Source organism: Sinocyclocheilus anshuiensis, unplaced genomic scaffold, assembly GCF_001515605.1.
Source record: "Sinocyclocheilus anshuiensis isolate Anshui unplaced genomic scaffold, SAMN03320099.WGS_v1.1 scaffold881, whole genome shotgun sequence".
Classification (NCBI taxonomy): domain Eukaryota; kingdom Metazoa; phylum Chordata; class Actinopteri; order Cypriniformes; family Cyprinidae; genus Sinocyclocheilus; species Sinocyclocheilus anshuiensis.
This window is the reverse complement of record NW_015558695.1, coordinates 1057183-1069684: the sequence shown is the minus strand read 5'-3', so window position 1 is coordinate 1069684 and position 12502 is coordinate 1057183. Positions and strand designations below refer to the sequence as shown.

General features: G+C 37.9%; 1 protein-coding gene across 5 annotated transcripts in view; it reads right to left on the bottom strand.

The window, feature by feature from the left end:
* Window positions 1-10846, bottom strand: part of LOC107681391 (oxysterol-binding protein-related protein 2-like) — a 14516-nt gene extending 3670 nt beyond the window's left edge. The window contains exons 1-8 of one of the 5 annotated variants that reach the window (XM_016477677.1): window positions 10743-10846; window positions 9462-9516; window positions 5227-5361; window positions 2839-2962; window positions 2567-2642; window positions 1668-1802; window positions 1238-1335; window positions 874-1056 (exon numbers count right to left, since the gene is read on the bottom strand). In XM_016477677.1, coding sequence (XP_016333163.1) covers window positions 874-1056; window positions 1238-1335; window positions 1668-1802; window positions 2567-2642; window positions 2839-2962; window positions 5227-5263 — 653 coding nt within the window. In that variant the 5' untranslated portion in view covers window positions 5264-5361; window positions 9462-9516; window positions 10743-10846. Of the gene's footprint in view, window positions 1-873; window positions 1057-1237; window positions 1336-1667; window positions 1803-2566; window positions 2643-2838; window positions 3091-5226; window positions 5362-9461; window positions 9517-10494; window positions 10518-10634; window positions 10658-10742 lie in introns of those variants that run through there. The other 4 variants (XM_016477676.1, XM_016477679.1, XM_016477678.1 and 1 more) reach the window with 4 other exon arrangements.
* Between the last annotated feature and the right edge of the window lie 1656 nt (window positions 10847-12502).

The window sequence follows — 12502 nt, the reverse complement described above, 5'->3', positions numbered from 1 at the left end:
CGGCGACCCCCCCCCAGCATTAGCGACATTAAAATGTAATATCAAACAACCATTCAAAAACAAAACAAATGAAAAATCAGGCAAACAAAGCAAAACGAAACCAAAAGAAATTATCATAATAAAATAAACTAAAAAAGCAACACACCCCACCCTCCAAAAAAGGCAAAAATAAATAAACATATAATAATAATAATAATAATAATTATTATTATTATTATTAAACAAATAAATAAAAAGCACTAAACAAAAAAAGAACAAACAAAAAAGGGGAAAAAGCCCCAAACAAAAATCCCAAAACAAACAAAACAACAAAAAACAAAACAAAAATAAGCCGACAACAAACCCACCCCAGCCCATTACATTCAAAATGTAATATTAAACAACCAAACAAAAAACTAAAATGAAAAAGCAGGCATTTAAAGCAAAACTACGGAGCATGCAAGAAAAAATAAATAAATCGTGTGCACGATTTTCTAATTCGCTCCCTCGATGTACTAAAACGTGCACACGATTTCTATTTCATTACCTCGATTTGCTAAATCGTGCGCACAATTTACTAATTCGTTCTCTCAATTTATAAATCGTGTGCATGACTTAGCAAATTGAGGGAACAAATTAGTAAATCGTGCACATAATTTATAAATCGAGGGAATGAAATAGTAAATCGTGTGCACGATTTATTAATTTTTTTCTTGCATGTCATGTGCGGGGCTCCGTACAAAACCAAACTAAAAAAGCAAAAAAATAAAAACGCAAAACCGACCCCCCCCCCAATAATAATAAATGAAAAGCAAAACCAAATCAAAACAAAAATAAATCAGGGAATATCTCTATCATGGTCTACTCCACACACTACGTGCCGTATAGACTCACTTGTAAAGCTCTAGCGTGATGGTCCCTTTAGGTTCTGCCTCCACACTTTTGCCCCAGAACTTGAGTTTGGGGTAGATGGAGCCGTGGAACACAAAGTCACCTGTCAGACTCTCAGTGTGAAACGCACTGATTGGCGGATGGTGACTCACCTGCTCTGAGATCAGTCTGAAACCCTGATCCTCTCTGAGAAGAGAAGCCAACAAGAGCAGAGGAAGGAAGCGTTAAGGGGAAGGAGAAGTAGAGTTACATAAATGACAGAGACCAGTTTCTCTCCAGACCAATTCTGATCTAACCCACATTTAACAACATCCTCAAATCTTATCAGCATAGTCCGTTATTAAACTCTCTGCTGATGTGCCTTTACCGTGTGAGTTCATAGGTTTCTCCTAAAAGCGGGTTGAAAGGTTTTCCAGTTCTATCCCACTGAGAAGCGACTGCAGACACAGCAAAGGCAGCTACCGTCTTAAAACAAAAAGACAGAAAAACAGGTTTGAATTCAACAACTGCCTGACAATTTAATATCTATTATGATTAACTATTATGATTCATCTCGATATTGACCCAGCCCTAGCTTATATTAAAATGATAAACCAATTATAAAATCCAAACACAACAATCTGTCTTTAAGGCAGGGGTGTCAAACTCAATTCCTGGAGGGCCACAGCTCTGCAGAGTTCAGCTTGATTAGCTGGATCAGGTGTGTTTGATTAGGGCTGGAGCTAAACTGTGCAGAGCTGTGGCCCTCCAGGAATTGAGTTTGAGACCTCTGCTTTAAGAGGTGTGTGTGGTCTCACCTGCATCCTCTCTATAGAGTCGGACTGTGAGCAGGCTTTCTGGATGAGGTATGTGTGCTCCATATACTCAGAGATTCTCTGTAGAAAGCTCAGGGGCTCATTGAACACAATGGGCATGGTGATCTTGGACAGCTCCTAGAAAACAGCACCAGCAAACAGACTCAGCAGGACCAAACACCACTACAACTTCACGAGTCGTGCTTTCAAACTACTTTACTAATAGTTCTTAAAGAAACCCTGTAAAAGTACAGTGCTTCAGGGTTATGTCCATTAGACAGTGTTTAGACATGTTCTTTAAGGGGCCCCAACGCAGATTTTTGAATGAAAAAACAGCAGGACTGAGTGCAAATGAATAAGAGAATGAGGAGATATGTTTTTTTTTTTTTTAAAGTTAAACTATGTCAGTCAAATGTGACTGCATGTACATAATTTACTACTTTGGATTTTCACCCTTTCTGAGAAGTTGTTTAACTCCTTTAAAGAAAAAGAAAAACACTAATGCTAAAGAACTATTCGTGCGGAATATAAAAAAAAAGAAACTGTATGCGTTTTTCTTCCCTATTGTGGTGTATAAACAGCGAGTTAAACAGCTTCTTTAATGAGAAAAAGAAACACAGGGCTTGTACATCAGGAATTGATTGGGCCATTGTCGTTTGTAATTGCTGTGTTCTCATACGAGTGACAGCTGCTGGAGGCGAGGGATTATTACTGACCCGTTCTCACGTCATCAGAGAACAGGTATCGTTTCGAGGGGGAGGGCAAGTTTTTGATTGAAGATTACAGGGGCACATGAATTAAATAATGAGGTTCACAGAAAAATGAACATGGCAATATTCCACAAAAATAAGATTGAAATCATGCTAAACTTGCTGCTAAAATGATTATTTATTTATCCTTACCAGTCCAATACATTTCTTGAGAATGCTCCACACACTAAAATCATTCCTGGAGAACATGGGGGCAGGAAGAGACGACCTAAGAGGGCAGAAGAATGTTTTCCCATTCATAAACATTTTATGTAGGTGCAGGTGTGCAGATTATAAATGAACGAGAATGAACTGTAAAGATAAGATGAACAATAAGAATCTTGAGAAAGAAAAGAGAGAGAGTGAGAAAAATTAAAGGCAGAGACAAAGAGCATATGGGTCACAGTGCTGGAATCTGGCTGTACCTGTGCTTCTTAATTCCGTTCTCCTGAGGAACCGCTCCATTGTTCTTCTGAGCGCCGTCATACACTACAGCATCTTTAAAACTGGCTTCTGATGTGCCTTCACACGACTCATCTGAATCCAAGCCTGGGACACACAAGCACATCTTATTTAGAGAGACAGATAGACAGAGATGCATGACTGCAACCTTAAGAGGGTTAATTCTTTTTGAAACACGATATTTCAAAAAGTATAAACGAGAGTTCAAAATAAATAAACATTTTACTCGTCAAAATGAATTATATTAAATATAAAAAAAATAAGGGCTGCAAAATTAATCGAAAGAATGAATAGTCAATCAATTTTTATTGATAGTTTTTAATTAATTTTTTTTGTTTTTTTTCTTAAATAGTTATGTCTTTTTTTCAGTGAAATAGTACAAACAGGCAAAGCAAACCTAGATTTTATATATTTTTTTTACACTGTCTGTAAAAAAATTAAAGCAATTAAAAAAAGCAATTAAAGATTTTTCCTAAATTGAGCAGCTCCATATAAAATATATATTGACCAAAAACTGATATATTCATTGATATCACCCTTACAAATACATCTCTTAAAATTTTTGGAACATTAAATGCAGAACACCTCACCAAACATCTTCTGTACACCTGATATCAACATGCAGTTATTAACTACGGCACTATTTAATAACATGGTCTAAAATGCGTCTCCTTCATATTTTGTACCATCTGATATGAGCGACTCTGTTGATATCAGACTTCAGGAGCCCAGCACAATGACCTGCCAAGGTCCATATCGCCTTGTTTATTTATTCATTACATTATTTATTTTATCTCATTTCATCTCAGCGATGAAAGAAGCCATCTGAACACAGCACTACATAATTGAAGCCATCAACAGACTGCGGTAAGCCAACACCAGAACGGCACGCCATGTCTGCGGCCACTCTATCATAAACACACAAGACGAATGCTAAAGTCAACAGTGGCCAAAACACTAACAATAGGGGACAAAGTAGATTGTCCTCAAAAAAAAAACCACAGCTGTTTAATACTGCTGTGTGTAAATGTCAATATTTTCATGACATGCGACAGCTCTGGATGGGCTTGTGTCACAGAGGTAATGTTACAAACAACTTCCGATGTTCACCCAAAAATGAAAGTTCTGTCATTAAAGGTGGGGTAAGTGATTTCTGGTAGCCAATGTTGATATTTCAAATCACCAAACAAACACGCCCCTACCCCAAAAGGGTCTCACCCCTATTTTGATAGCGCCGCCCCACACATACGTACGCAACCCAGGCAACGATTATGACAAACGAGCATATTCAAGCAAAGGCCAGCATATATTAGTTCTGTGAAACAATGCAAAAAAAAAAAAATGTTACTCACAGATTGAGAAGAAACAAAGCAACCTCGGCGTCCGATCGCAGGCCTTCCCGCTCCTTGAGTTCTCTCCAGCGCTGGAAAGCTGATCCGATATTTACACGGGTCCTACTACTTGCGTTATCGTAAGCCATCTTTTGTTCCGCAGACGTTTTCCTCTTTTGTTTTTTTATCTGCCATCTCTATCTTTCTGTCGTCGCTCGGCTCGGCTAATGTCCGTCCTGTGCACCGAGCGCTCTCCCATCCCCATCGTGAGTAGACACACCCCTTACTGCTGATTGGCTACAAGTTTGTTTTGGTACTTGGCCCGACTCAGTTTTCTAAAGCGTTTTTGAAACAACGTATGCAACATATGTACGCGGATACGTTGTTTACGTGCAGATCAAAGCGTAAACGGTGTATCCGCGTCCATACGTTGCATACTTGGTTTACGTATGTGATACTCTCCAAAATGGCGCTATAGGGTGACGCGGAGGAGATGAATTGTTGAATAAAGTTGTTATTTTTGTTTTCTTTGTGCACAAAAAGTATTCTCGTAGTTTCGTAAAATTACGTTTGAACCGCTGATGTCACATGGATTATTTTAACGATCTCCTTTCTGAGCCTTGATTGTGAAAGGATCCTTGCTGTCTATGGGAGGGTCTGGGAGCTCTCGGATTTAAAAAAAATAAAAAATAATCTTAATTTGTGTTCCGAAGATGAACAAAGGTCTTACAGGTTTGGAACGACATGAGGGTGAGTAATTAATGACAGAATTTTCATTTTTGGGTAAACTATCCCTTTAAGTTCTTTTAGGATTTAAAATTTTAGAGGTACCTTTTTGGTCTCATATATCCATTCATCACCACTACAATCATGTGCACAACGTCTGTGATTGGTTACAGTGCTATTTGGCTGCAAAAAAGCGGCGTAAATGGACACTTCATTAAATACTAAACATACTACTGATTTTTATTTTTTTTTTTAAAACAGCCCTACCATCACGTGCCATTTAAAATGTCTTACCTGTGACGGCATCATGGAACTCGTCTTCATTGTTCATTGTAGATAATGGGCTGCCAACACGGGGTCTCTAAAACATGGTCTCTCTTTCACTTTCTTGTCTCTGGAGACTTGCTACCACATCCAAAACAGGGACACCTGTGGAGAGACAAAAAGTCAAAACCAGACTCACAAAGAAGAGAACAACTCAACCTTGCAGTCGGTTTAAAAAACAAAACAAAAAAAAAACACTGAAATGGACAAAACTCCCATCATTCACCTGTTCCTCCAATGATCTTAGAGCCTACATTCATGCACCCATTCATCCGTCATGTTTGACTGAAACTAGCCGGCCGCACTTTAACTGAGAGGTGGAGCCAGTGTGGGTCTCCTCCCATGGGCTTGTATGCAGGAACGCATTTCATATAGAACTGAACTTTGGACTGTCTACTTCCAAAGAGTGTAACCTGACAGACAGACCTGTACTGTGATGAATACGAGACAGCCTTATCTCAGTCTAGACGAGACCTGAGGGAATGCTTCTAGCACGGTTAAAGTCTATTAACAAGCTACGCAATTTTATGTAGCCATTGCAGAGTTAATTAAAAAAAGCTTGCTGAATGTCTTTCCCGGTCTGTTCTAGTAGGTTATTATTTGTGCTCGGCGAATTCCCTGAGCACAAATTACTGGAGAGCAATTAGCAGTTTTATTACAGCCCCAGGACAACTCTGAAGTCTTTAAGTAACACAAAAAGCAAAGACAAATCAAGCATTACTGAAGAGTTCTTCACTGCTACACTTCTTTCTTTAACCATTATGACTTCTTGGCCATCTCACACAGGAAATTCAAAGTCAGTGAGCCAACCCACTATTAGATCAGATATGCAAAGCAAGGTGCCAACCTACAAGTATATGTTATGCAATGTTTATTGCTTTTTAATAATAAACCTTATCAGACGTTTTCTTTAGACCAACCAATCTGCAATATTAGGAAATACATTTCAAATGATGACAAAGCTCTTTCTTTTCTATCTTGTGACGTACATCAGAGCATAATGTATTACTGGAGGGAACAAAAGCAGACTGAGGACTTCTTTATTGTGTTTCATCCATCAGCTGTTGATTGAATTTTGACATATGGCTGTTTTACTCAAAATGAATGAGCTTGTAGTCGATTTTAAGAAAGGTGCAAGGTTAAAGAGGACTAAAAGATTGGAGAAGTCTGATGTTTCCACTAGAACAGGGGTAAGCAAGTTCGGTCCTAGAGAGCCGCAGTCCTGCAGAGTTCAGCTCCAACCCTGAAAAAAAAACTCACCTGCCTATAGCCTTAGTAATCCTGAAGACATTGATTAGTTTGTTCAGGTGTGTTTGATTAGGGTTGGAGCTGAACTCTGCAGGACTGCGGCTCTCTAGGACCGAACTTGCCTACCCCTGCACTAGAAGATAAAGTCTGAATAAACAAATATCACTCGATTTTTAAATTAAGATTATATTAAAAATCTATTTTCCTTGCACGTATCAATGAACTCATTGTTCAGCATAAGTTTCAAACAGCTATTCAAAAGCATCTCAACCATTTTGCAAGGCCTAATTGGTTTCTGATGACCCAAACCATGTGATGCTTGTTTTCAATTGGGAATTGTTTTCCTTAGTGCAGGTCAAGGTTATACTTTTAATAGGGAAAAGTCAGGGGTCAGGCCACACGGATGACTCCTGAGTAAATCAGAGAGAAGGAAATGAGTCTAACTGCAGCATGGAAGACAACTTTCAGCTGTCTGTGTCAAGGTCAGACCAACTCTTAACATTAACTGTGTTTCCAAAAATGCAGACGGTTGGGTTAAAAAGATAAGGGATGTGAAGGTGTGAGATGTTATAAAAAAAAAAAAAAAAAAAAAAGTTCTGTCATCATTGACATTAACTCACCCTCATGTTGTTCCAAACATGTACGACTTTCTTATCTCCAATGAACATATTATATGAAAATTTTTCATATACAACCTTATTTGGCAACAGGCATTACAGAGCATAAATGAATACTTGAAAAGTTATTAAATATAACAATTTATTTGTATCCTGTATGTAGAGTTTTTCCATTGGGTGATTGAGCTGGGTAAGAAGAAAAATGTTTGCATGTGTATATACAGTATATATATATTAGGAGAAACCCCGAATAATTTACTGGTTGATTTGTGTATTATATAAGTCATATGATTGCTTTGTGTGATGAAAAGACCGAAAAAGGTTATTCACACTGATAATTTGCAGCCAATGTCAAAATAAGCAAAGGGTCAACAGGAGACACCATCAGTCCTCTGAAATCAAAGACGACAGACAAAGAGAGAGAGACAGTATTGCTCAAGGTTTTCAACAGAATCTGCTACATTATCTCTGATGCACTTTCACCTACATGAGAAAACAAAGTGTTCTGCAATCAGCTGAAAAGTTAAAATGTTAAAATAACACAGACGTCTCAGCCATCCCCCGAGACACGGTGTTGTGCTAGAGTAATGATCTCTGGTCTGGGAACAGCGTTCCCGGGAGAGAGGGGATCGCAATCTGAGACGACCGAATGCGGGGGCCGTGGCAACCGATAATCATGCACAATGCGTCTGCGTGAAAAATAAAGACTCAGGTGCAGGTTTGGTAATGAGAATGCTGGGTCTAATGAGATCCAGCACACAATCAGGTCCTGTTGCATTTGAACAGAATCCTGTTCGATTGAACCAGGGGATAGAAATGAAATTTGGGAAATGAAGGGTTGACAGAATGGATTTGACGTAATAATCGCCCATAAGGAGGCCTGGACAGAGTCACTTGGGTTTTCTGCACTTATTTGAGGGTAAGTCTGCAGAATTTATTGTGCATTTATTATGTTTAATGAATTTAAATGTTTTTAAACATGGTTTTAAAAAATTGGCTAAAATTCTTAAAGGAATAGTTTACCCAAATAAGAAAATTTGCTTAAATTTACTTACCCTGAGGGGCCGAGGGCATCCAAGATGCAGATACCGGATATAGGAACATATTTGGTGAAATTTAACATTACACTTGCTAACCAATGGATCCACTAAAGTGAATGGGTGCCGTCAGAATAAGAGTCCAAACAGCTGATAATATAATCCACAAGAAATCCACACAACTCCAGTCCATCAATTAAAGGTGCTGTATGTAGGATTGACACTGAGTGGTTGAACTAGGTATTGCAGTCCAAATTCAAAATATTGGAGAGGGTTTTTTTTCACCCGGCCCCTCCTCCTCAGACTTGACACACACGCAGGTTGCCAGATTGACGACACCAACAGGAACAAGCGCACTTGACGATGAATGAAATTAAATGCGCTTTTTTTTCCGCCTACTGGCAACCCGGGGTGCCGAAATACAATTGGGTAAACTGGCAGTGGGCGGGTTTCACAAACCAAAACAGAGACCGACATTCCGGCCCGGAACGCACATTTTCAAAGGAGAATAACTGACTGTAGCATAGTTTTTCAGATAAACAAGTATGTTAACTTAGCATGTTTCTTAAATATCTGCAAACACATTATGGTATTTTTATGCTTTAGTAGAGTCAAAAACTTACATACAGCACCTTTAACATCTTGAACACCTCTATCCATAATATTGCTTTCTCCAGTGAAAAAGTCATCTTGTCATGAGGAGAGAAATATGCACAGATAAAGTACCATTTAGAAGTGAAAAGTTCAAAACAGTTCTAAACAAATATGTTGATGGATGGCAATGTGAGAAAACAGCATTATGGATTATAGACTGGTATTTTGGCCAGAACTGATGGTTTAAAGTTAAAACGCCTCAATGATTTGTTTCTTACAAACACGCAGCTTTTCACTTCAAAAAGATGTTAACTGATGGACTGGAGCGGTGTGGATTACTTGTGGATTATTGTGATGTTTTTAATCAGCTGTTTGGACTCTCATTCTGGCGGCACCCATTCACTGCAGAGCATCCATTGGTGAGCAAGTGATGTAATACTACATTTCTCCAAATCTGGAACAAACTCATCTACCTCTTGGATGTCCTGAGAGTGAGTACATTTTCAACAAATTTTCATAAAGCCATAAAGAGAATTTAGAGTTTATTAAGAATGATGTGCATTCCAATTCTGTGAAGGTTTTTCGCATAGGTACCAGTGGCAGAGAGGAAATACCTGAAAGGGCATGACTGCCTGTGACTATAGGGAAACACCCAAACACCCACAAGATTTCAGAAATGGAATGAATCACAGTCTTTTGCGTTACTCACAGTTTCATTGAGACCTTTGGAATGTAGTCTGCTTGGGAGAGGTGCAAGCACATACCTGACAATGACACACACTAGTAGTTAGCAAGTCAAGGCGGTGTTGGGAATCTCCATGTACACGCGCACAGAACAAAGCAGTGACACCTTGCTTTACTCTCTGGGATGTGACCTGATACTCATCTATATCTGTCTACAAACTTACCCCAAGCTACACACAACATAACACCTCAGGAACAGAAATAAAGCAATAACTGTTCAGTGGTCCACGTAGACCCACTTCACAATACTGTACCCTTTTACCCACTTTAACACCAGTAATGGAATGGCGCGACTTTTATAGGCTACATAGAAATGACATTAGTTTTTGTCAGATATAAGCACAGTTGCTGCAATTAAAAGCCTTGGAACCTACATGAGTCAACATGACACTGTGCAAATAAGTCAAACACTAATACACACGCACGCCCCATTGAAAAAAAAATAGTAATAATAATCAATCCAAAACCTGTCATTCTGAGTTTTGCTAAAATAGGACGTTTGGAATGACTTACAGAAAATAAAAAATCGTCTTACAGTAAAGAAAGTTCCCAGTCATGTACTGAGCAAGTTGTTTCAAATTTGTAACATGCTGGTGTATAAAGCCCCAGGGAATAACACATACTTGCTCATGTCGGTGCAGAATATGTCAACATACTTAAACAGATGAAAATACCCGGAAAGCAAAGCGTTTACAAAAACGTCTGTTTACTTTTAATAGGAAAATAAGCTGAGGAAATGACAGCTGAACAGCCCTCAAAATCAACACGACAGGGCTCGACCTCTAACACTCATACTGAGCATCAAGAGACAAGGCTTTTCTGGATATTTTTGTTTATTTGTTTGACTTGGTTGTCAAACGTGAATAACTCCGTGGAAAAAAAAAAGACAACAAAACCAAAAGATTCAGGACTCTCACTCTAATGAATCTGGGCTGCGTCTCAAAAACTGGTGAGCTGCCTAACTAGACAGCATTTTTGAGACATTCTGGTTTACTCACGTTTTTTTGCGAGTGGTCGCTGTTCACTCAAAAGTGTTGTGCATGTAGGCAGCTTCCTAGGTTAGGAGGCACAGCCGGAGCCTGTAAACAGATGCTAACGGGCTAACGTTAAAGCTCCAGCAGCTAACTGACAAACTTACTAAGCAACAGCGCGAGGGCGTTTCGTCCGCTGGAAAGTGTTGCTTTAAAACTTCACATACTGGCGTGGATGAGCCCAAAGAGCTACTTTTAAATAAGAAAATCGTTACCTGTGATGATGGCCGGATTTCGCTTCTCTTGGGCAGGGATGCTGCTGCTGCTGCTGCTGCTACTGAAGGGCTGACACACAGCCGGAAGAGACCGATATGGGCGATATGATTGACAGGCCTCTTGGCCAATTATAGTGCGGGAATTATAGTCGCCTGACGGGTTATGTCAGACCAAGGTCATTTGCATTGTAATTGCACAATAATGTTTATGATGCAGCATTGGCTCACTTAACCCTTGTGCGGTCTTCGGTCACTTCTGACCGGAGAATTTTACATTTTAATTTTTAAAAATCGTAGCATCACCAGAATGGTACAAAACTTTTATGGCACTTGGTATGTGAACACACAAAAAATATTGAGGGCATGATTGTAAAAAGCTAAGTGGTCGTAAAAAATAGTCAGCCATTGGAAATGAATGGGAAATGGGGGAAAAAAAACGAAAATACAGAACATTTTTGTGTGTACAATCTACAAATCCCCCACAATGCAGAAAAAAAATTGCACAGCAACGAAGGGTTCAAACTCTAAAACATCTAGAGTGCAAAATCAACACACCAACTATGACACACACACACCTATGAACTGGTGTGACTGTAACACTCCAACTATGTCAAATAAAATCAATAATTCAACTACAATGCAGTAAAAAAAAGTGGACAGCAAGGAAGGGGTTACACTCTAAAACATCAAGAGTGTAAAACAGATACATCGACTCACACACACACACACACACACACACACAGAATTATACATACCCAAATGAATTGGTATGGCTATAACCATATAGCCAAAATGAGTCAGAAGATTGAAATCAGATGTTAAAATCAGATCAGAGCCAGAAGGATTAAGCTCTGATAAAGCATTCCTGTTCATTTTTTGTTACTTTTTTTTTGCTCTCACCAATAGGTGGTAGGTGCCTTAAAAAATTGTTTTTTAATGTCCTAGTCTCTATTTTAATCTGAAATACTGCATTAATTGACAAATTATTTTAAAAAAGTCGAAAAAAAATGTTTGTACTATTTTCAATGGGAAAAATTGATCATAATTATTGCATAAATGTTAATTAGTACCATAAAATTCTCTCAAAATACAAAAGAAAAAAAAATATTATTGAACAAAGATATATTAGACTGATTTTACTGAAGAAAAAAAAAAAGGTGTTCGGTCACTTTTGACCTCGAAGACTATGAGTGTGACTCCCAAATGAGGAGCGCACAAGGGTTAATCTCAATAACATTTATTTTTAAATGACTTAATATGGGACACAGTAAATAAACATGTTTCATATATAATAGCGAATAAACGTATACACCATTTAATGATTTGATTTATTTGAATTAATTTAAAAAATCTTTGCAAAAATGGACCAAAAAGTCACTATAGTTTTCCACAAAATGTAACAAAAAATTTCATATTTACAGTTATTGTTTTAACTTCAAGCAGGTATTACCTGGTACTGCTACCAAATGAAATTAAAAATGAAATGAAATGAAATTAAAAATTAAATTAAAAAAGCAGAAGGAGTCTAAAGAAGACTGCTTCAAGAAAAAATGTATGAAATAAATCCTACATTAATTTAATATTATAATGACAAAAGAAAAATTTATTTTATTATTTACGATATACAGCATGACATTATTTTATATTATGTTTTTTTTTTTTTTTTTTTGCTCACATAAATATTGTTATTGGAACATGGAGTGCGTGCATATATTACAATATAACATTTTAATATAATATTTTAATGTATTTTTAATGTA